We start from the raw sequence: 26,442 nt of genomic DNA on the forward strand, positions 1-26,442 counted from the left end.
TTTCTGAAAATCTTTTATGTAAATCATTTCAAAGTGATGTTACTTTCAGTGTACTATTTTCCGATTGGGTTCGTGAAATTAAAATGTTCGCCTGACGTGTGTCACTTTCAAAAGCCACAAGAAAACACCCAGCTCCAGTTAATTTCATAATAAAATGATGCCTTGGCTGATGAAGAAAATTTGGTTCGTTTTTTTTTTTTTTTTTTTTTTTAATCAATGCGTATTGTCAACAGTTCTATCACAATCAAGATATTAAGCGACTGACGCCATATAATATTTTTTACAATATCTCTGTTAATTTTTCCAACATAGTTTTGACCATTTCAGACATTTATTTTGAAGGTATATTTCGCCTAATGGCATCCATATTAATTTGGCATGACCAATTAGTGTTGACAAAAATATGAATACATTGACTCATAAAATAATATACAAATCATATTTTCTTTTATAAATTACAAGAAGGAATAACAAATGTTAAATGAACCTACCTGCTGTGCGGCACTGAATAATTACGGAGACGTTGAAAAGGTCCGGGTCCCATGTGCAGAACGGTGATGTCAGAAATCGGGCCCTGGACCCGAGACCCCAGAAATTGAATCTTGAAGTTTTGGGCTCGGCTTTCTTCTATTCGCTTATTAAACATGAAGTTCTTGGTCGTCGATGGTGAGTTGGAAATGTCTGAGTCCCCTTTGCATATTATCGGTGATGTCAGAAATGGGAACCTCGGACCCGGGAACCGAAGTCCCAGAAATGGGGTTCCGAAACTTTTAGTTCGGGTCTCTTCAACATGGAGCTGTTAGATGTGGGCGGTGGTGTTGTAAAGGTCCAGGTCGTCTGAGCACAGCTGTAATGTCAGAAATCACGTCCTGGTCTTGAAGCTCCAGAAATGGGGTCCTGAAGTTTTGGGCTCGGGCCCCGTCCTTTCCGTTTTTAAACAAGGAGCTGTTGGACACGGGTGGTGGCATTGGAGAGATCCCGGTCGTTTGAGCACAGCCGTAATGTCAGAAATCACACCCTGGCTTTGAATCCCCAGAAATGGGTCTAGAAATTTTGGGTTCGAGCCCCTTCTGTTTCTCTTTTAAACATGAAGTTGTTGGATTCAGGTTGTGACGTTATAAAGGTTCGGGTATCCTGAGTACAGCAGTGGTCAGAAATTGGGCCTGGGCCCCGTGGCCCACAAATGGGAATCCGAAAGTTTGTACTCGTCTCTCTTTTATTCGCCTATTAAGCGAAGTTGTTGGACGGAGAGGGTGGCGTTGGAAAGGTACAAGTCGTCTGAGCACAGCCGTAATGTCAAACATCGGACCTGAGCGCGAGGCCCCAGAAATGAGGACTCGAAGTAGTTTTTTTTTTTCTCTTCCTCGGATCCGTTCTATTCGCCCATTAACCATGGAGTTTTGAACGCGGCTGAGGCGTTGCGAAGGTCCGCGTACTTAAGTACAGCAGTGATGTCTGAAATCGGGCCTGAAACCCGAGACGCCATGAATGGGGTTCAAAGTTTTAGGGTCGGGTCTCTTCTATTTGCCTATTAAACATGAAGATTTAGGACGCGGGTGGTGGCGTTGGAAAGGGCCGGATCTCTTGAGCACAGCGGTGTTGTCAGAAATTGGGTCGGGGCCTCGAGGATCAAGAAATGGATCTCGAAGTTTTAGGTTGGAGTCCCTTCTATTCGCCTATTAAACATGGATTTGTTCGACGCGGGTGGTGGTGTTTGAAAGGTCCGGGTCTCCTGAGCAGAATGGTAATATCAGTAATCGGGCCCGCGACCGGAGGTGCCAGAAAAGTATCATGATTTTTGCTCGGCTAGCATCAACTGTGGACAAAACAATTCGAGGTAGCAAGGATGATTCAATAATGTCGAAATGAGCAAGTGGACACCCAGCCACGGCAGCACTTACTAAATTAGATATCAATTATAAAGTATTACTTATGCCACTAGTTGCTTTGTAACATGTGCAAACGCCGCAGCAATAATAATAATAATAATAATAATAATAATAATAATAATAATCATTGTGTCTATTTTAACAAAAAAGGACTTTACTTTCTTTGCTCTGTTCTCTGCAGTAGCATCAACAGCCATTTCATTTGACTTACGACGACGTACCCAATTATGCTGAGTGATATTGAAGACAAAACAATTAATGGTCTAGCCTGAGGTCCTCAAAGGAACCGATTTAATGAAGGTGGCGAAACATATCCACATGTTTACATGGGCGATGTCAGATTTTGATATTGTGGTACAGATACCAAAATACTGTCATGATATTTGTACAACATCCGGGAGTCCTTGCACCACTGCCACAATTACACCAAATACTTGACCACTCTATCAATTGTAGCCAGGCTGATGTCCGAATGGAACAGCAGAAAAATCTTTCGTGGTTTGTTTTCGAGAAAATCGAAAACAGAATTAATTTTATGTTGCTAAAAAGTATATCGTTCGTTGTCAATAATTATTGGCAGTTTTTATTCTGCTAGAAACATTGTTTATTTACTCATGCACTGTCTACATAAAAAATGCATTGTTAACGAGCAGATTGTGTCTATTGTTGGGTACCCTAATGCTGATGTGTTCCTAACAGTGATGCAGATATGTCTTATAGTTACGCACATACTACTATAATTTTTCATTTTTATACAACATATTCAAAATGTGTAAAAAAAAAAAAAAAAAAAAAAAAAAATAAAATGTCGAGTTTCGACTTGTTAATTCGAAAGGTTAATATTAATTGAAGCTAAAGAAACAACATATACCATCTATTATATATTCTTACCCTCAGACTTGTGTTTTGTTCTAGTTCATCTTGGATATTTTTTAGTGCGTCGATACTGCCATCAGTTTTTGGCGACGCTAGTTGTGCTTTCAACAACTTCAATTCCTTTTCCGCCTCCTGTAAATGTTTGTTGTCTTCCTGAAGTACACAGTAGTCGGCTTTCAGCCTAGTCACATAAAGAAAGACCAAACCAATTCAGAAACACCTTTTATTATTCATTTCTGTCTATGAAATACCAATGAAAAATCAATATCCGAAACAAAGGATTACCCTTAGCAGAATGGAAAATTTAAACGTATTTTTACTGTTCATTTAATGATAATAAGCTAATAATTAACAGATGGTTTATGAGGCGACTACTTGAGACAAATCTTAAATTTATTTAATACTAGCATATATCACCCGCTTGGCTGGGTTGAAATAAATAATTTAAATGCACATTGATATTGCTAATTTTCGATCATTTTAATGTATGTGACCCCTCCTCATCCGCAAGGACTATAGATTCAACGCTAATATCGGTCAGTTTTGACCATATTATATATATATATAGTTTCCCCTCACCCATGTTGCGGGTCATGGCATCGGAAGTGTCACCGTTCATCTCAACGACCCCAAAAAATGTGGATTCAGCACTAATAACGGTAATTTTCTATGATTTTTAAATATTCTTTTCTCCCCTCCCCCAAACTGCGGGTTTGAATTTGAATTTAAACGAGGTCGAAAGTATCACTGTCCATCTAAGGGACCCAGTAAACTACAAATTCGACACTGATAGTGGCCATTTTCGATCATTTTTATATATAAATCTCTTTATCCCCCTCCCCCAAGTGGCGGAGCTGATTTTGTATTTAAACTGGATCAGAAATGTCACTGTTCATCTGAATGATCCTGAAAACTATAGATTAGATACTAATATTAGTCATTTTTGGTCATTATTATATATAGGTCACCCTCCCCCACCTCAGTGCTGCGGCAAACGGCATTAGAATCGTCACTGTTAATCTCAGCTACTCCTAAAACTATGGATTCGACACTAATTTAGTCATTTTCGATCCTTTTTAAATGTTCATCCTCCTCCCCTACGTTGTACCCCCCCCCCAACTATCAGACCCGAACTTGGATTGAAACAGCATCAGAAGTGTCGCTGTTTCTCTCATCGACACCGCAAACTATGGATTTAACACTAATATTGGTCATTTTTCATCATTTTAAAATTTTCTCTCCCCCTCCCCTTCGTTGCATCGTCAAAGTGAATAGTCTAAAGTAATTCCTGCCCCTAAACTCGTGTATGTTGAAAATTTGATTGAGATCGGTCGGGTGCTTCAAGAGTGATGAAGTCACAAAGACAGTCATTTTGATTTTGACTATTTACATATATTTCATCCCCCCCCCCTCCTCTACGTTCGCGTGTCAAAGTGAAACGATAAAAACAATCAAGGCCCGACCCTCATCTATGTTGAAAATTCGATTGGGATCGGTTGGGTGGTTCAAGAGTTATTAGGTTTTATATATTTTTATATATCTGTCCCCTCTCCTCCCCCTTCCATAAGGTCTTCCATCAAAGTGATATGGTAAAAACCAGCCCAGGTCCAAACTTCATCCATATTGAAATTTTTTTAAACATCGGTCGGGTTGTTTAAGCGTGGTGAAGTCACAAAGACGGTCACCTTAGTTTTTATTCTTTTTACACACACACACACACATTATATATATATATATATATATATATATATCCCTCTTCTAGGTTGCACCGTAAAAGTGAAATAACGAAAACATCCCTGGCCCGAACCTTATCTATGATTAAAGTTTGATCGAGATCGGTCGGGTGGTTCAAGAGTTATTAAATTTATTTATTTCTATAGATTTATCCCCTGCCCTGCCCCTCCCCTAAGTTCTACAGTTAAAATGATATGATAAAAACCACCTCACGTCCGAACCTCATCTATGTTGAAATTTTTTTAAAGATCGGTCGGGTGGTTTAAACGTGATGAAGTCACAAAGACAGTAATTTTTTTTACTTTTTTGACACACACACACACACACACACACACACACACACACACACATATATATATATATATATATATATATATATATATATATATATATATATATATATATATATATATATATATATCCCTAACCCTTCCCCTTGATTGCACTGTAAATGTGAAATGAAGAAAACATCCCAGGGCCGAACCTTATCTATGCTGAAAGTTTGATCGAGATCGGTCGGGTGGTTCAAGAGTTATTAAGTTTTATTTATTTTTTTCTGTCCCCCTCCCCTAAATTCTACCGTCAAAGTAAATAGCTAAAAACACTCCCAGGCCAGAACCGCATCTACGTTGAAAATTTGATCGAGATCTGTCGGGCGGTTCAAGAGATTAAGAGTCACAAACATAGTTACTTTCAATTTAGATTATATTGAAAGAGAAAGAGTGCCTATAAATTCAATTCAATAATAATTTTTAAGTTTGTGCATTTTCACGTATATTTTAAAAGTAGCTGGATGCTCAAGATACAATTTGGCGCAGATGATATAAGCTGAAAGCAAACCTTGATTTTGATGTCTCACTATTATACTCTTATAGGAAAAGAATACTGTAATTAATGCAAGTGAATGACAGTTAGAGAACTGGTAGAATGATGACAAGGTGCTGAAAAAGTCCGGAGCCTCTGGATAAATCTCACTGTCTGAGATCAAAAACACAAACACCCCTCTGCATCGGCGTTAAGTTCTTCTTTTCCATGGTCATCAAACGTTTCAAGTTAATTTAAAGGTAATTTTAATAATGAACTTACATAACTTCCCAAGTACAAGTGGCGAGAAGAACTGACAATTCTATACTGAAAAATCCTTGAACTGTACATGTAAGTTAAGTCAGTTCTTCCTTTCAGTTTTCATTACAAGTAAACTTCGTACTGCACTATCTTTACCAAATAACTGGCTTTAATATCAGTAAACATCACTATCTAAAACTAGTAAACAGAACAGTAGAATAAAAGGAGTACATCCTTTCCCTTGCTGATTTTCCCTTTTATACCTTCTCTACGTTAGCTTTCCTTCCTGAAAAAATATAGCGAACTACATAGCATATACAACAGATGAATATTCAGATAAATATTTCTAGTTCGTAAGTTATTTAATTCGATTTTACTAAAGTAGAATGTATACAATTAATGATATTCTGTGTTTCCATCATTTCATGTATATTTTTCAAAATATTTTACAAATAATAATAATAAAAAAATATTCGCAATAGATATTTGCACTAGATTTTTATTTATTTATTTATCATGCAAAGGAATCCTTTAGGCTACAGAAAACACTTCATTTTAACTAAACAAATTTTGGAACTGGATTTTGATCTCTTACTCTGCGTTTAAAACAGTAACTACCATATTTATGTCATCGGTCTGTTAGAGAAAAGCTGTTAGCTACTTAAGAGGTAAACAGATTATAGAAAGCTATTATGAATATTTTTCAAGTGTGTCTGGCATTGCTAATAAAATGAAGTATAAAAAATAAATAAAAATTAGAAACCAAGTATTTAATAATATATTGAAGTGTTACTCGGTAATAACTCAAGGTTCTGCATTTACTAGACTATTTATAAATAACAAGAGTTACTTTATTTAGCGATACATCTCAATGAGTGCAAACAAACATCTAAGTTTTGAAAATCTTTTCAAATGCATAATATACTACTCATTTAGATACAGAAAAACGGTTGTAATTGCAATATTATTTAGTGCCTTGTTAACGTAAATGGGTTCTTTCCACTGCGAGTAAATGCACTGAAAAACGCCCTCATGTTTCTGTCACCACCGACCTTCTGAAGTAATTATTCATGGTTTTAAAGAAAAAGCTACACAGTATTTTGATAGTAGAAGGCTAATTTCTGAAGTGAAAGATCTTCGTAGATTCAGTAAGAACCACAACAAATGATCCGAATTCCCCATTGAATTCGTTACTGGAACACAAACTTAAAACGACAATTATGGTTGCGGGTATTCTGGGTATCTCTAGTACGTTATCGAAGCATGTTTATATTGTATCAATAATTATTTCATCATTTCTCGTGCTTATCGCAGTCCCTTTTAGCAAATAGAGCATATCGTGGACTATTTCTGGACTATTCTACTCATATGTTTCGTCTATCAGTGAAATTATGTAACTGACAACGAACTTACACATTTCTTCATTCATGTTTCTAAAAGAAAACAGTAAGGGAAAAATAATACAGATAACTTAAAATAATTGATAAAGTTCGATAAGTGGTAGTCCATCTGATAGTTTACAGATTGAAGCGTTTTGAACATGTAAGTTACCATAGAAATCATCAAAAAATAAACTGAAAGGTTAATACAGTAATGATACCAAACTAATTCTAATTTGCTTATTACTGGAAGAGCACAAATGTTTGTCTCATGCCATGAAGCGTAACATACGTAATATTCTGTTCTAACGAAGAAAGCAATGTAAAGGAAACTAATCACACTAACGAAACCTAACGAAGTAACTTTTAAAAAATCTGGGTTTATGGAAACGTTTTCCTTTTGAATCTCAGGAAACATATGAAACGCAAAATTTTTCCAGTGTAACCTTTCGCAAATATACCTCTACCTGCCAATCATTACACAATTAACGACCACACTCACGGATGATTAGAGAAAAATTATAAATATATAGGTATGCTCAGAACACTATCGGGTACCGTTGTTGAAATGAAAACGAAGTCCCAAATAACACATTTAATACATAGTGCAGTATTTTTGCTAAATCAACTGTAACATGCTCATTCTCATTCGGTGGACTAATCCTCTGCTCCTTGGCTGCCTTAGTTCGCTTTCTCTCTACCCGCAGCTCCACCCCGGACTTCCTGGTGAATTAAGAAAAGCAATTCCGTTTCGAATTACAGTAACACTGTGAAGTTGTTAATATAATACGAGTTCTTAAGGTATTAAGAAACGAATTATGCACAAAAAAATCAATATTTAATACAATGATGTGTACTGACTCATTGCAAATAAGTACAGTAAATAGTACAAAGATTGTAAAGGAGCTAGCAGAATATGAGTTTTTAATGCATTAAGACATTTTGTGTGCTGAAAATCTGTAATCACAGGATATTATACCATAATATATATGCCGACAAATTTTCAATGTATACGGTAAAGAGTATAAAAGTACTAGATGTGCGTTTCAATCTGGGCATTATTTTTTAATTTGAATTGATATAGCAGATAGTCCTCATGTTTCTAGTTTAATAAAATAACTGTTGGTGTATCTAAAAATTCTTATTATAAAAGTAAGACGTCTCAGTCTGTCAGTCACGATCCTAATAGTTTAGTCAGGCCAATAGCTGTTGCTAGCTGTGCTACCTCCGACCTGACGCAAATATATGACGTTAGCGTGCAAGTGATTTGCAGATGAGCCGAAGGCTCGGGGGAAAAACTAGTAGTTCTAGTGATAGAACACAACAAGACATGTTATTGAATCTTCTATTTTACTAAACATGTCTGTAGTATCAAACGAAATCTTTCAGTTTAACATACCACGATTATGCCATTTAAACTAAGGAAGATGGATGATTACGGCAAGTGAATGATGATGAAACAATTGGCGGAATGAGAATGTGAGAGGAAATGAGACAGTTTCGAGAAAACTGACGGACACGTTGCTGTCCCCTACAAACTTACTTGGCCGGAAATCAAACCAGGGACCCAACACATCAGAAATAAGCGCTTTACCACTGAGTCACAATGCCCCCAGCAGTAGTGTCAAATTCACGGCCACCGTAACTTCTGTAGAAATACATTAAATAAGAGGGAAGTGCTGTTCACATGAAGAAAAATGAAAGAAAAAGTTAACTCTAACAAATAGTAATGAACACTGATACTTTAAACAAAAGACTGATGATATAACATGAGTTTGGAATAAATAAATAAATTAAAAAAAAAAAAAACTATACAAAACAGTTAACACTATCTTTGTTGATAGATGATTCACACATCACTCATTCTCTGAACCGCTACTGCTGAGGTCATTTGGCGACGAATCATCTGACGGAGTTCAATGTTTGTTGGAAGTGTGCAAAGAAGGCTTCTTCAACAAATCGAATACCTCTCTTTCGATACGACTATGTTTTGTTTTCGAGGGAAATCAGAAACTTCCAATGACTGGATCAGAGGTAATTAGAAAAAAAAAAGTGTTTACTTCTGGCCTCTGCTGGTTTCTCCGAGAGATGGCTAATAGGGAGAATACAATAAAATATAGTATGTACACTAACACCATTGGGTACCAAGAGTGTTTCTTCAGATTCAGATTCCTCGTGATCTGCGCATATTGCTCAAATTTGCCAGTATTAGTCTGGAATCCAGAGCTTAATACTTCCAAGTTGACATAAAAATGTTTGATGATAGCAATATCAACATCAGTTATTTATGCAGATAACCCTCATTTCTGGTAAATTTTGGAGTTGGATTGCCGTCATTGGTGTTTCCTGTTTGCTGTCTTGGGAAGTCAACAAGTAAACCGAGCTCTCTTCTAAAATTGTTTTTGAAAAAAAAAAAAAAAGTATTTTTCTCTGGACCTCCTGCCTGCCAACTTGCCTGTAGGTCAAGTCTGTAAGAAATGTGAAAGATGCATTCAAAGAAACGTAACGAGACAGGTTAAACGGAAGTTCTTATTTACGGCCTCGTTTGCAACTGAGCACAAATCACTTATTTCACTCGGCCTAGTCCCACACAAATAGCAAGTCTGAGTAAAAAGCACATATTGAAACTGCGTTGCAAACTTTACCGTGTATCATGCACAAAATTCGTGTAGGCTTCATAAAAACATAATTTCGCAGTTTGATCCTGTATTTTTCCTACTTCTGCAGTTACTACTTCGACTGCCTCATTTACAAAGACGAACTTTATAGGTTGGCAGAGTCATCCTGATAAGGGCGCAGGGTTATTCCATAACACTTTGCTATCTTCTGTACGCAATTGGATGGGAACCATGGCAAAAGAAAAAAGGCTTTTGTCAGTTTGGCATTCTTCGGAAAATTTTTGTCTGTATCTGGTTTCTTCAGATACATCACAACCCCACTTCACTACAAGTTCTAGTACACTGGTCAGAAGTAAATTTGCATGTACTAAAACGTCTTTCTGTATATCTACTAATCTTTTGGTAATGTTCTTACGGTGATTGTACAGAAACTTCTGTAGACACGTCTATAACAAGTTTTCCTCATGGATAACATTTCTTTTTGGAAGTTTTTACTTTATTATATGAGGATACAGCCTATTCATCATCATTTTGGCCTGGTCACGAATAATATTGTACGAGTGAGTTTGAGAGATTTGCGTCCACTATTAAAGGAACAGCTTGCCCTAGAGGAAGTTTAGGTGACCTTACGATTCGGACGACCAAATGACGAGACTTCTTCACCCTAGTTTCTCTCCTGAGAGAGGCAATTAAAAGTTCATTCATAATTGAAGCAGAATTCCTCTTTCCTTCTTGTCTCATGGCTTGTTTCTTCAACCAGACCATTCACTTTACTGTTTTTTTTTTTAATGTATTTACTTATTTATTTTTGTTTGCTCCCAGTTATAGTCATTAATGGAATGGTTAACTTTTTACCATCATCTTGGGGGGATTTACTAGGCTGCGATGTCATAACGTCAGGAAATTAAGGATTTCCTTCAAGCCAGGAGGAATTATTTTGCAGAAAATGTTCCCGATGTCTTCATGTTATCTTCCACCTCAATTCAAGGTTGTGACTAAGTCTTAAGTGATGCCTTAGTGAAAGATAAAGCATCGTTAGGAATAATGGGCGGTGGCCAACTGATTTTTTTAACATGCGTCACTAAGGCATAAAAGCAAAAGTCCTTTAAGATCGCAAATTTGCGCAATAACACTTTTCAGTTTCAAAGTCTGATATCCCATCTGAGACTTGTGTAAAATGTAACTCTGGAATAATGCAAAATAATGTACTAACACTCACAGTTTCTTTTTACAATAAAATTTAATGTGTTTAATACTCACAATTTTACGTACCTCCTTTCAGGACAAACAGAATGTTATGAAACAAAACACTACAGTACAGAAGAGACGTAATACAACCACCACTACATGCTCACTTTCAACTGCCATTACACGACTCGTGCGATCTACACTGGGCAAACGAAATTACGTCACTGATTTCCGAGCGCGCACTGCCGAACCACTGACCATGTGTTCTGACAAGTTTGAGCTTGTCTCTACACTAGGTTAGACAACAGAATTGGAAACAAGTATTACTTGGATTAACTGTGGTTATCCTACTCTTGGAATCACGGGTAGTTGTCGGTATATTGATCATTCAACAAAATGGATTTTGTCCTAGAATGTCAAAATCTCGCACTGTTTGGTAGTTACGGGCACTAGAGATTATAAAGACGAGAGCGGTAAGCGATGTTTTGGGCCGCAGCTTCTGGCTACGCAAGATTGTAGGCAGCAGGGTTTTGGCCACGCGCAATTTTGGCTAGACGAGATCTCGGTCCGTGAGATTTCTGGCGGCGAGTTTATGCCCTACAGGATTTTGAGCGGCGAAGTTTCGTACTATTAGGCTGGAATCGGTGCCGGGAGTCGCCAAGAAGATTTCATATACTGTCTTTCATTTATTTGCACACTAAATGTACCGCTAAATTTCACTTACTTTTGTGTTCTTATAGGATACCTGACAATACATCATATTCAAAAACTAAACTTCAATGCTAAGTTCAACACCAAATAGAGTCGGAGGATATCTGTTCTTGATATCTATTTGGTAGGCCATTTTGTTTTCAAATTATTTAATTTTTATGAAAAAGGCATAGAATAAAGGTTGAAAGAACTGACATTATTCGGAAGATCTCAAGGCGTTCTGCTATCACAGAAGAAAATTAAGCCTCGTACACAACCAGATTCTCAAAGGAAAAAATCCAATCATATTGATGTTTGCTTACCCCCACAGTTTGAACTACGCAATATATATAAAAACAGACATATATGAAAAGCACATATTATTTATGACCTCCCACTCTCCGCAATGTGCGGACTGCGTGGATGTCCGGCACGACCCTGGTCATAATTAATTTGAAGACTTCTGAAACATCTCTAAATAGTAGTCAGTCGTAAGCATACATGATGACTACAAAGCAAATCTTATTGACAGAAAACAAAATATAAATTAATTTCTTTATATTTATCCTACCATAAATCGGTACATATGCTGACATTACGACCACCACTGAATCTTAAATATCACAACAATAACCAACATATTTATCATTTTGAGTTGATGCCAAATATATCAAATCCAACTCAACATTTATAAATAAGATCATTGTTTGAATTGCACTTTAACTATATCTTGTTTGGCTTGGCCAGCTTACATTTCAAGCCTTATTGTCATCCATTCTATTGTTGACTACATGTATTCTACATAAATACGAGGACTTATAAAAAAAATCACACGTCTGGTAACAATAAACATTACATACAATACTTTACATTTGTATACTTTAAGGGCATAGATAAACTTTTCTCCCGGCATTTAAATTCCTGATTATTACACAAATCTGATTGCAAGAAAACTGAAAACTACTTTCAAAGCGTACAACTAAGCACACTTCGTTTGTTTTTTTTGAATTATTACATCAGTCTAACGGTCGGATTTCCACTATTCGCCTTACAAAAAATAAATTAAAAAAATCATGTTTCCACGGTGTTTTCCAAGGTGCTTACAATCTTAACACAACCATTTTCGGCTTTTCGTTACATGTCCGTTTATTTGATTTTATTTTATTTTATTTTATTCTGTGATCGCCTCTCACCTGTTCTCAACAACCTTTTATCAGCTACAAGAAAATCATGGTAGCTCAGTGGTAAATCACTCATCCCTAGCACAAGGGCTCTCAGATTTGATTCCAGGTGAAGTGATTTGATGAAAATAAAATTTCTGGTTTTACGTCCCACGTTATGTCCAGTAGGCTAGAGACGGATGATCAATGAATGATTATAAAATAACTGGTACAGTGAGAATGTGGGAAGAAACAGGAGAACCCACGAAGATATACTACACACACACACACACACACACACACACACACATCCACAAACTTACATGGGCGGGGATCGAACCAGGGGCCCCTCAGAACAAAGGTGAGCAGTACCACTGAGCCACTGCTCCCCTCCAGTGAGTTGATGTATAATATCGTGTCAGTGGGTTCTTAGGGTACTTCTTTCTTCTACACTTTCATTGCACTAAATTTCCCATAATTATAATAATTTATTTTTATTAACCACTTGTCTTTTTTAGTCCACAGAGCGTAACGTACTACGTTAAACTTACGATTTTGTTTACTATGTCAGCTGCAGTCACTCCCTACTGTACTTGTAGTATGCGACCACGCAGAACATGCAAATAAATATCGTTATCTTGATTTTATTCGAGATATCAACGCTCTCCACCTTTCCTAACGGAATATCCAGAATTCCCTTGAGTTGTCATTAAATGACCCTGAATCCTACATATTTTTTTTTTTTTTTTTGATAAAACAAATTACAATTCTAGAAAGATAGCATGTTGCGTTACTTATTGCAGCTAACAGTTTTGTAGATATTCAGTTTCGAAGTTCATTTCTCTACGCTTTCGGAAGCCTGTATCACTGAAACAGAGCAATTCCGAGCAAATGTATACTCGATTTCTTGTTTCTAAGAAGAATCATTTCCTCAGTGTTGTAAACAATCCTTCGAAACACCTATAGAAAGAAACCGAGGTATTTTCGAAAAGAACGTCAGTTACAGTATGCGCGATTTTTTCTATATGGCTATACATTGCCAGAATGAACAAAACTTGAACCTGAGATAATCTTATCAAGGCCTAGTAGCAACTACATAAACAACCCTAAGCGTAGTTCTATGCCAGTTTTATATAGTTTCACAGTTACTACAAAACATAACAGTTTATTATATACTATATTGTTAGATTTAGTAACATATGAATGTCAGAAAAAAAAAAAGAATTGTAAAATTATTACGAAACATTTTACTTACTTCTTCATATCGGCTTCCATAACGTTGATCCACGATTGAAGAGAATTACATTCCATTTGTAACCTCTCGATTTCTTCCTGACTCTTATTGTCATCCCGTTGTGTTACTGCTGACGACCGATTTGTAGCTTCGATTTCATTTTGAAGAGCTTTCACTTTATCCTTCATTTGTTCAGCCTCATTTTTACACTGTTTCGCTTGTTGCTGAGCTTCCATTAGCTGTTCTGCAAATACCATAAAGGATATAAAATCTAAATATAAAGCAAGCACCCAAAAATATATCTTTAGCATTAACGGAAAGATATGTGCATCGATAGTGATTTATTCAATATTGATTCAAAATATGTCGATACTAAATACAACCAGAATTTGCACAAATGCACCTAGCCCAAAAAATTTAAATTCAAAACCACTGGACTTTTGAGTTTCTGATTAGTATAACGTTAGTACAACCAAGCTGTAACACATTGCGAAAACTTTTTAAGAGATCTGTGGACAGTTTGGACGAATTAGGCACTTTCCCATGTTATTATGGTACACTACAACACATAATAAATAGCAAGACTATTCTAAGGCTATCGTGAAATTCTGAATCTACTGAATTAACATAATTAATATACAGATTATATTTGAAATAACCTACGTAATTTTTCATTTAAACAAACAAACGAACAAGAACTAAGAGAAAGGGTGTAACAAAAATTCGAGAATATAGGAAATTATCGATTTGAACTATTCTTGACACAAAATTAAATCTGAAAATAGTTCTTTGTGTGTGTGTATTTTGATGTGGTGAACAGAGGATGAACGATAGAGGGGCCCGAAATTCGAGCTCAGCATCAGGCAAAAAAAGTTCTGATCAATTTATGGCATTTTTGTCACAAGGCTAATCTTTCAACTTTATAAAATTTATATTTATTTTGGCGCAAGGGAGGGTGACAAAGAGGTGTGTCTTTGTGTGTGGCAACAATCATAATGATATAAGTATTCATTTCGGTGTGAGAAACAAAGGTGGCAGGCGGTTAATGATCAAAATTCAAATTTAACAATATCATGCAAAACTGTTGGTCCAATTTTGAGCACTCTTAGCACACGGGAGATCTCTGTATTGGAAAAATTCGTAGGCGTATATATATATTCACGTTACAATCCAAAGGAATCATAAGGGTACAAAAAACACCCTCAAAATTCAATTCAGCATCATCACATAAAACCCATTTGGGCTATATCTGGAACAAGAACAGATCTTCGACGTTGGAAGATTTATGTATTATCAATTTTAGCAGAGTCAAAAGATATATATATATATATAAAATTCAGTATTCTCCCGTTTCCTTAGACTTTTTTAATTCCACCATTTCATTCCTTCTCAGCACCACCGTCTCCTTTAGCCTTCACAGTATAGTCGTGCACGTAAAACTGAAAGATTTAATTTCACTTCCATTATGAAGAGGTCTTTATTTAGATGTGCAGTTATCTTGATCTGGAGGTGTCTTTTTAATATTTTAGCTCCAAAGTAAATGAGTCCAAAAAATAATAAATAAGTGTTTTTTTTTTTTTTTTTTTTTCAAATTCTAAACACAACCCTCTCACATGATAATAGATCGCAGATAAAAATCACGCGTACAATCGATCAAGTGACAACACAAACGAATTGCCAGCTAAATGGGGAACAGTAATATTCTCCATTATAGCAGCTTAGCCTTTTATATGTAATTAAATACTAAACTAATTGCTGAGTTGGCGAAACTGTCACAAGTTATTAGTTTTACAATAAAATTAGTTTGCTTTGCTCAGCGATTAGTTTATTATCTAATCAGGAACAGTATTTCAAATGAAAGAAAAAAACCCTGGGAAAACGTACGAAAAGAAAATATAGGTTTTGACTATGGGTGAAATAATAGTTATGAACTAAAAAGGACAAACTAAAAATAAAACAATCAGGAAAATGAAATTACAGTTAGTACATAATAATAAGAAACGAACTAGAGAAATTACTGTGACGGATAAAATTAGGTAACACGTTATTTAATCAAGGTTTGCACTCTAAGGAAGGCATGGAAATTCGAGATCTTTAAAGAAGCAGGTGCAAGCTCTATCAAAGACGAACATTATGACGGGTCGTGTGTTCGAGCAAGGGAAGATGGCGAATTTGGAAATTACACGTGTTGTAGTGATCCATAGTACGTTTAAAAGACAATTTAAATTTTACCAATTTAGACAGGGCAGAAGTTAGAAAAAAAGGTTGGAGGAGTTGTAAATGTCTAAGTAATAAAATAGTGTTTTGTTCGTTCATGATGTTTAAAAATAAAAATTAGCATCACCAGAAAACATTTAAGTATCTGGCTAACTTGGAAATCGAAAGTATTAATAAATTTTGTTCTCATTAGTGGGCTTTACAAAGTAGATGTTTCTCAGCAAATAATATTCTAATGTAGACATTAATGAAAGAGGAAACAACCAATTTTTTAACACATCATATCCTCTTTAGATGTGAATTCAATAACGTACAAAGAGTGAAAAAGTGACCGACTGAACCGGGACTCGAACCGGTCACTTTTTCACTCTTTGTACGTTATTGAATTCACATCTAAAGAGGATATGGTGTTAAAAAAAAAAAAAAAAATCTTTCCTCCTTTCATTAATGTCTATATGAAATCACAACCGTCATAGGTGCTCAATATGTGGACACAGGGATTGTCCAATCACAGCAGGGGGCTGTGGTACAAACCACGTGGTCCGAGTGGAGAGAGCACCGACCTCGAGAGTGAGTGGCTGTTCTAGGAAGCGGACTGGGTGGCATAGTAGTTAAGTCATCGGCACGATATGCCGGAGATCCCGGGATCGAGTCCCAGTCTAGTCGGTCACTTTTTCACTCTTTGTAGACACGGCGCACAACAACTCTGCACTTGAGTGACGTAATGCTGTTCGCGATTTGGCTCCCATCTGACCGTGATTTAGGAGGCAGAAAAGTGAACTTATCAGCGTTGCCAACTGAAATAAATATTCGCCATGAATCTAGAAATGTGAGGTATTATTCATAACTCGTGCGTTGTACCTTTTCATCTATGTATATCTAAATCATTACTATTAATAGTAGATGTTGGATTCCATAAATAAAAATGAAATGTCAAATATTTTTCATCTACCTGTATGCCTACATTTCTTTTATTTCGGATAAGTCACCGTCAGTATCCTCTTCTGAATCACTGTTGCTATCACTATCGACACAACCGAGACTGATAACGACCTCTCACTAATTTCATCCATAATTCCTTCTGCTTCCCAGTACTGAGTTTCAATTTGTTTCACGTGATTACAAACTGATATCCATTCGTTCCTCCCGATTTGCCCGAACCTAATTTCACATTATTATTTTTTTTTTTGAATATCATTAATTTTGAAAGTTGTGTTTCATGACGTAACCCATCCTTGGGATCTTTTTGTGCTTCACTTTGGGGTTTATAACATTTATAGTCACGTTAAATTTACTACAACACACACCGAGACACCTACAAACTATTACACTAGCCTATCCACACTACACTGGACTGGAATACGATAATAACACCCTCGTAACAACAAACACCTTATTTTCTATCTACCAGCATACTACACGAAACCCAGCCAAAGAACAAAACCTCGATCAGCATAGGAAATATCTAATTTCGAGGGGTGAGTGAGCCATGTCTCTTGTTTTAGACCAGTGGTGTCCAATTAAAATGAGCCTGAGGGCCATAACCGTCTTTACTAGTAAAGTGGAGGGCCGCAGCAAAATAATAATAATAATAATAATAATAATAATAATAATAATAATAATAATAATAATAATAATAATAATAATAATAATAATGAAAGAGGAGTATAGTATAATATATAGAGGAGTAATAATATAAAAAATAACATAGTATTTTTTAAATTATTATTATTATTATTATTACGCTACAAAAGAAAAATATAAAAAAGTTATTTGAAATATTACCTATTCAATCTGTGACAAATGAGTGACTAGCAGCCTTTACAAAGGCTGGGATATCTACATCCATTCCTATTGTTGCGAGAAGCAGGAGATGTAAAAGAGAAGAATCTCCAAGGCAGTTTCTGAAGCGATTCTTCACAATTTTCATGGTGGTAAATGCACTTTCACACAAATAAGTATCAAACACTGACCCTCTTTTCCGACCAAACTCACAGTTTTTAGGGAAAGCTGTTGCCGTGGATGCTCGCGCCCTTTTTGTTGTACAGAAGCGCTAAATGGATGAGTTATTTCAAAAGAAGAGTGGAAACATTAAACGATTGAATAAATATAAATGAAAATACTATCAGTAGTAAAAATTGTGAATCGTTAAAGTTTTGTGGGCTGTAGAAAACGGTTTGGCGGGCCGCCATTTGGACAGCGCTGTTTTAGACCCTAAGTGATTGACCACCATATGTGTGGGAGGTTTCCATTTTCTTTTTTCTTTTCTTTTCTTTTTTCTTTTTTTCTTGGTGAGGTCAAAATAAGAAGGGTGAAAGAATGTTTTCCACCCAGCATTACTTAGCATTGTGTTATAGTGGTAATAAAAATCTAAATTTTTGTGTTTTGTAGAACTAAAATACTATGTGTATATATTCTTTTGTGTGGATATATTTGTATGAGTTCTTTACGCTTTTTTTATGCCGGCACCTTCAGGTGTTTGATACATTCAGTTATTCTTAATTTTAATAATTGATTTCAAATTTTCTTATACTTTGGTTAATTAACGCTATGATATGGAAGATAAAAGATCTTTTTTTAAAAATTCGGGAGCAGCACTACGATCAGAAGTCTTAAATAGGGAAATGATATATAATGTCAGAGATTACTTTGAGAAAGGAAGAGCAAACGATGGTCTATTGTCAATTGTACCAATTGCAAAAATAGTAAAGAGGATGTGTGATGCTTTACAAAGAGGCAAACATTCAGTAATAAACAAACTAGTTTTTTTTTTTTTTTTTTTTTTTTTTTTGTAAACGATTTAGAATCTACTACTGAGAAGTTTGGATAATCGCGGTTGGCATCTTGCGCATGCGTAGTATCAACCATTTCCTCTCATTTTCATCTCAGTCGCTCGGGAAGTAACGGTTTCAAAGTGCAAAGTTAGCTTGCGCCGTGTCTACGTTAATATTCTAATGTGTTGGACTGGAAAGGAAAGGAAATGAAATGAAATCTGTAAGTTTTACGTCCCACGTTTATGCCGGTTAGGCTAAAGGAGACGGTGATGATGAGAGATGAGTGAAATAGTGGAATGAAGAAAGTGGAAGGAAACGGGAGAATCCCGAGAAAACCCACGAGCACGGTGTTTGTCCACCACAAAGTCCACACGGCGCGAGCTGGGATCGAACCAGGGACGCCAAGCACCGGAGGTGAACGCTCTACCACTGAGCCACCGCGCCTCCTGATGATGAGAAATGAATGCAATGGCGGAATAAAGAAAGTGGGAAAAAACGGGAGAACCCCGAGAAAACCTATGCACACGGTGTTGTGTTGGACTGGAAAGTCTTTTAGGTTTTGAATAGGACAGTAAGTATATGATATTCACTTCTACATAAAAATCAGAATGTAATCTTTAAAATAATGTCCTGGATCACAGAATCGAGTGAAGGATCCTTCATATTAATGCCAAGCAGTATGCCACTAAGCCGACGGGCGCTCCTGTACAAAATTATGTAAACAATGTGAAACGAAAGGCAAGACTGCAATTTAGATTCAACCGAGGACTAAAATTTTTACTGGTGGTGGTACAAAGAAACAACAACAGCACAAGAGAAGAAGACGTAGTGATCAAGCCCAGTAGTTGCAAGAGCTGTTATGAAGTCACTATGCATTTTTAACATTTTTCTGTAATTTTCAACAAATAACTTCCTTATTTTACTTTTATTACTGTGGAAAGTAACATGTTACCATGCAATACCCGTGCAGTTGTCAATGTGGAATCCTATCGACTGTGTTGTCATAACATGCGCACTTACCTTCTGGGCTACAAAACTAGTTTCAAAATGACTACTTACAGGAACTGTAATGACAAATAATGGGAACGCTGAAAAGAGCCTTGGACACCATACATTCACAAACGTAACACAAATGTACATTAATTTGCTATAAAGGAAAATCCAAGATAACAATACATACTTCTTAAAGTTTCAGCTTCTTCGGCGCTATTTTTACTTCGTTCCTGTTCTTCATGTAGTCTTTCCTCAAGCTCTAAAAGCTGTGCCTTCAGTCCATCTGCCGATATTTCTAGCCTCTGGGTTACTTCCTGTAGTTTGTTGGCAACACTTTCAGTGTTTTCTCTCATTTGATTTTGGGCAATCTGGAGAGAGAAAACAAAGAGCTTAATTTTATGTCCAATAGAACAAACATTTTAGTTCAATTTTTATGCACTTATGGCTCTATAGACAGTCTCAAGTACAACCTTCGGTGAAAACAAAATTAAAATAGAATATGTAAAGGAAATTAAATTATCTATACAGAACATGAATAAGGAATGAAAGAAATAAAGACAAAGTAATGCAGACGATTCTTTGCACAAAATCAAGAAAACAAACTAATAAACCGGCAGGTCTTAAAATGCACATTGTTACAGGCCAGACATACGAAAAGGGCCTGTGACACATCCATAAGGTGTCTGGGCCACAACAACCGATTTTGATGAAGCTTGGCAGATTGCAAAACTCATGTAACTAGCAGGAATTCGTCGAAAAAGCTGTAGTTTCTGAGATACAGTCGATTCATTAAATATGACATTTGTCGTGATATCTCGGAAACGGCTCCACCGAGATCAAGCTAACTTTGCAAGCCATGGTAGATACATAGCTTTAAAACGAATTATCTGCACCTGCGTAAATAATTGTGCGCATGCGCATATCTCGAAAACGTGAAGACCGATAATTTTTTCTCTTTCTTAGTTTAAACTACATGACGAGTATAACATAATGCAAGAAAAAAACTTGACTCATAAGTGAGCGTTTTCAAGCAACTGAGGTGAGAAGATGTTGAGGGTGGTCTGTCCCCGGATACCCCTTCTAGTTACGGAACTCTGTCTGGCTTCTCAGTCATACATTTCAATTATACCTCTGTAAAAGTCATATAGTTAACGTTAATAGTCGCAATATTCGGGTCGTAGTGATATCAAGGAATCAATGTTGCACAACAGTAACACAGTATTAAGAGAGTAAGGATAAACTATTAGGTTTATGGTCGGGGTCTATTGGAACACATCAGTGTGATGTAGACATCTATGCTTCAAAGAAACTTGCAAAATCATAAGCCACTGGGTTACCTATATATAGTTATTGTCGTCATGAGACGAGACCTTTGGGGTTGTCTCATCTCGTCGCAAAAAGTATAGCCTGGTTCCAATTAGGGATGGCCAAAACTGTTTTTATAAAAAACGGAATCCGAAAAACCGAAATTTCGGTTCTCAAAAAACCGGTCCGGTTTTTCACCTAAACCCGTTTCGTTTTCTCCAAAATCGGTTCTTTTCTTCACCGAAATCGGGTTCGTTTTCTCCAAAACAGGTTCGGTTTTTTCACCGAAACCGAACCTGTTTCGATTTTCTCCAAAAACCGGTTCGATTCTTCACCAAAACTGCTTTCTGTGAAAACTTTTGGAAAACATAAAACTATTTCTGTAGAAACGGAATCGATATCCGCATAACAACGCTATTCTGGTCAGAAATAGAACCAATTTTGAAAAAAAAAAAAAAAAAAAAAAGGTTTGAAGAAAACCGAAACCGGATCCGGTAAAAAAGTCAATCTGCTTTGGAGAAAACGGATAACCGGTTTCGGTAAAAACCGAACCGATTTCGGTAAAAACCGGTTTCGGTGAAAAATCTGTTTTTTGAAACTTCTCAAAACACGAATTCGTTTTTCCTAAAAACCGAAAAACCGGTTTTTGTGCCTACCACTAGTTCCAATAGATCGCGACTACAGGCCTCATAGTTTATCCTTATCCTCTGTCTTAATACTGTGTTACTGTTGTGCAACATTGATGACTTACAGTACTTGATATCACTACGACTCGAATATTGTGACTATTAACTTTATGACTTTTACAGAGGTGTAATTGAAATGTATGACCGAGAAGCAAGACAGAGTGCCGTAACTAGAAGGGGTATCCGGGGACAGGCCACCCTCAACATCATCTCACCTCAGTTGCTTGAAAACGCTCACCTATGAGTCTAGTTTTTTTCTTGCATTATATATACTCGTCATGTAGTTCAAACTAAGCAAGAGAAAAATATATCGCAGTCTTCAGGTTTTCGAGATACGCGCACAATTATTTGCGCATTATGCGCAGTTCTGCGCAGGTGCAAATAATTCGTTTTAATTTCGTTTTAAAGCTATCATCTATCCATCTGGCTTGCAAAGTTTGCTTGATCTCGGTGGAGCTGTTCCCGAGATATCACGACAAATGTAATATTTAATGAATCGACTTTATCTCAGAAACTACAGCTTTTTCGACAAATTCCTGCTAGTTACATTAGTTTTGCAAGGTGCCTTATTAGTCTGCCAAGTTTCATCAAAATCGGTTGTTGTGGACCAGATACCTTATGGATGTGTCACAGGCCCTTTACACAAGAATTTCCAGAAAGCTGTAACGTACACATATTAGTGTACTAATAGCTGGTAAATGTCAGATACGACAGAAAAAAAAAAAAAAAGATCCACATACTTCACTGAAAGTACATACACGCTTCTTAATAACGTAGACCTGATTCCCGAAAGGATAGGAAATCTTTCATTCTTTCCTTCGTCAAGTTAACAAATTTAAAGCCTCTTGACGATTGGTGCGAACCAATATCATGCAAGTGGGATGTTGTCATATCGCGCTTCTCTGTAGGGTAAACACAGATACACTCCAGTATGCCACAACTTTAACACGTGATATAATCTATTATATAAAAGAGAAAGTCATATTGGTATGATCGAATCACGGAAAACGGCTGAACTGATTGAAATGGCTTTTTGTATATAGCTGTCAACTACGTCAAGCTGGGTTTTTATTGTTACTTTGATTTTCCTAAGGCGTAAGCGGGAGTTCATAATTTATACGAAAAGTTGAGTATCTTACGAACTCGTCAAATTAGGAAGATGAAACTCTGTATATAAACTCTTCATTAAAAATATAGGAATACGTGTCCCAGTGCTATTGAAAATTGCCGTTTTAAGATGTGGGGAGGAGGGCATTTTCTATATAATTAAGAATGAAATGAAAGAACGTTTGACGGCCAACTCCTCCTACATTACTGCACCGAATTTGATGACTTTTGATACATAGTCTAGCATATGTTCTCACATCATTGGCATGAAGGAGAGAAGGGGTGATGGGTGTCATATAAAAATAATCGAAAACGACAGATATTTACGTACAATCTTTAGTTTTCGGGGTCGCTCAGAGGAACAGTGATATTTCCGATGTCGTTTAAGTTCAAATTCATTCTCTAACGGTATGCGGGGCGAGAAGAGGTGACATTACGAATATTTAACTTTTCGATGAAATGCGTATGCTAAGAGGGGAAACAGGATTCAAATACTTTCCACAAATCTATTCTCCCTGTGCTAAGAACGGGTATCTCAGTAGTCTAATAAAATAGATATGCTAACATTTTTGCGTAGAATTACGTTTTCTTTTTTTTCATGTGCTAAAAAAAGTAATATCTCATCCTAAACATACCTGGAATCTTTGTATCACGTAAACTTTTTTGCACGCAAATAACTTATTCGTCAAGGTTTTAAGTGTGGAACATAAATGCTTTTATTAGGAAATAGAGCACGCCTACTATTGACCATGTCCAAGGTGACCACTCCTTAAACATCGAGAAGCTTGAGTACTACTACACGCTGAAGTCTATTTCACAGTGTCAATACACTGAAAATCTTTAAGCAAACGTACTCTGAGAATAAGATTTCGTATAAACAATACATTTGTTACTTTTCAAGACAAAATGCTGGAAGTTTATAGTTCTGAATACAGTAAACTATTAAGCAAGGTTAGTACTTAAGCTTTTACAAGTGAGATATAATACTGAGGTACGGGAATATTCAATATCCACAAAGCATCATGTCATTGAAGAAACTCCCTACCCTTTACAATTAATTTGAAATTGGTGATCATTAGATCCAGAATTAAGTTTTTAAAATCTATTTTACGGTAGAATTAACTCCCTCAAAATTTTATACCGAAAATAATAAAAAACAAAAAAAATTCTGTTCATGTATCTACGAAAACAAACAAACGAATACCTACCTGAAATTGCTGTTTCAATAAGTTTAATTCATCTGCTGTCTTTTTTGCATTGGCTTTTGCATAATCAAGCTCTAGCTGATACTGTGAAACCTGCGCCTCGGCAACTTTCTTCTTATCTCGAGCTTCTTCCAACAATTCTGAAGAAAAATAAGTTAGTGTAACTAGATGTAATTTATAAGAAAATTTTCAGAATTCATAAGAAATCCTTTTCCCTTATCGATGACCCTCAGAAATCCTAATGGAGACAAAGAAACCGAAAAGGAATTTACCTCATGTAACGAAACATGAACGTGAAGTTAAAAATAGTTTATTTGTCGGTGTATTCCTCAATGAGTTCTCATTCAATAATATAGACAATGATCTAATGTATGAAGATCTTTTTAACATGTAAGCAACGACCTTCTAAGGGTACAATCAATTACCATGACCAAAAGTTGATGGCTAATTTTCGCAACGAGCATACCTAACAAATTAAAATTATTCTGTGTTTTGGGAGAGAAGTATGATTTAAAATAAATAAAACTTCAAAAACAATATATAAGCTACTTTACATCTGATATTATAAATACAACAATCAGTGCAAAATCAGAAGCAACTTTCCGCTACACACGACATGTATGATTACCTCACACAAATGACTGCTACAAGCAACAACTTCGCAAAACAATACAGATAATTGAAATATTATATATATATATATATATATATATATATATATATCGAGATCTGGTTAAAGAAAACTATTGACAACAGTGTTGTCAGAGAGTTTTTAAAACTGAAAATTAAACTTAAAGCACACGAATTTATAAAAGTATTTACATCATTCAGCACAAGAGAACAAATAAACAAAATGCAAAATAATATAAGCAAATATTTTTAATCAGCAAAATTCGTATTAAGCAAAGAAAAGGAAGGAAACAAATAGTAAAGAGACTGTTTTCAGTTGGTAAATATAATGAGATAAGTAGTATGATGAGAAATATAGAAATAAGTAGATTTAATATGAACAAGTTCTACACGAAGTTAAACATTGAGCATTCACATTATTCTATAGAAGTACCTCTCGAAGACTATATTATTTTATCAAGTTTGAAGAGGATATGCTCATACAATATAAGTACAGTATAGCCCATCTTTTGCTCGGTAAGACATAAGATTAACCCCTTAACGCCGGAATTACGCAATGAAACCAATATTCAGTTAAACATTCTACATGAATTAAGGTTACTAAAGTTGGATCAACTGAAAAATATGCGAAAAGTTTTTTACTACTATCTATTTTCATTACATTGCGAAAAAGTGACTAACCACATTACTGTACTATCTCGAGAAACGTTTGGTCCAAAATGGGCAGCAAGTCCCAGAACGATAGGAACGATCATAAATGTCTGTAATTTGTTTATATGCTAAGCACTGATTTCCAATAAAATGATATATGAAACAAGTAAAAAAACACGTTCTGTTGCCGCCAAAATTCTAATGCGCACAGAAGTAAACAAAAATCGTCAATAGATAGCAGAGTAAGCAAGGATGCGTTGAATGGATACGTCTCGATTTTGTTGCAATCGGCATCTGCAGCCACCACTACACACCGGCTCGTAGATGCACGCGTAAATAGTATGTCGCGAATTCGCGACAGTCAGTCAAAAATGAGTTTATATATATATATGAACGATATCCAAACTCCTTTAGAATAGAAAGCTACTTGACGCAGGTCCGCATTCACTGGAGCTTCGGACTCCAGTTCAAAATCGCATCTAAATCAATTTAACCAAAAATGGAGTAATAGCTTAATTGGTTTCTTGTGCCCGAAAACGGCAGGCAGATTTATCACATTTGATGAGAACTGTTAGACTGTTCTAAAAATAAGCTTTAATGGAAATGCGTTCCCAAAGTACATTTTTTCCGAAGCCTAGTTTAGCTACATCGGTTTCTCATAACTAGAAACGGTTGATTTACTCCATTTTATGGAAATCGTTACAGAAAGTCAGCTAATTCACTCAAGTTTCACTGATATCAATATATTTATACCTTCGCTTCCTTTAAATATCGATATATTTCAAGTGATGATTCATATATCTTTGTAACAAGATCATAGGTATCAAGTTCTGTGGTGTTGAGCCCAGTGGTTCAAAAATTATGTCCGAAAGATCAAAAGAGAAGCCCCCGCCTATAATTAAAATCAGGTAAATGAATGACAAATTCATATACTCTGATACGAAATGCTTCCAAATATCCAATTTCGTGCCACTAAATCAGGTGGTTGAAAAGTTTTGTCAGCGGGTCAATATTAATTCTCAACCGTCTTACAGGTTGAGT

The 26,442-nt window shown here is 36.0% G+C and overlaps 1 protein-coding gene across 7 annotated transcripts in view; it reads right to left on the reverse strand.

Annotated features, from left to right (window-relative positions):
- Nucleotides 1-26,442, reverse strand: part of LOC145688174 (uncharacterized) — a 296,608-nt gene that overhangs the window by 34,074 nt on the left and 236,092 nt on the right. For all 7 annotated transcript variants that reach the window (XM_081762022.1, XM_081762021.1, XM_081762023.1 and 4 more), the window contains exons 14-17: nt 24,124-24,260; nt 20,005-20,185; nt 13,855-14,077; nt 2,781-2,946 (exon numbers count right to left, since the gene is read on the reverse strand). In XM_081762022.1, coding sequence (XP_081618148.1) covers nt 2,781-2,946; nt 13,855-14,077; nt 20,005-20,185; nt 24,124-24,260 — 707 coding nt within the window. The remainder of the gene's footprint in view (nt 1-2,780; nt 2,947-13,854; nt 14,078-20,004; nt 20,186-24,123; nt 24,261-26,442) is intronic.

The sequence above is a fragment of the Thermobia domestica genome, chromosome 6, assembly GCF_964235325.1.
Source record: "Thermobia domestica chromosome 6, izTheDome1.hap1.1, whole genome shotgun sequence".
Taxonomy (NCBI): Eukaryota; Metazoa; Arthropoda; class Insecta; order Zygentoma; family Lepismatidae; genus Thermobia; species Thermobia domestica.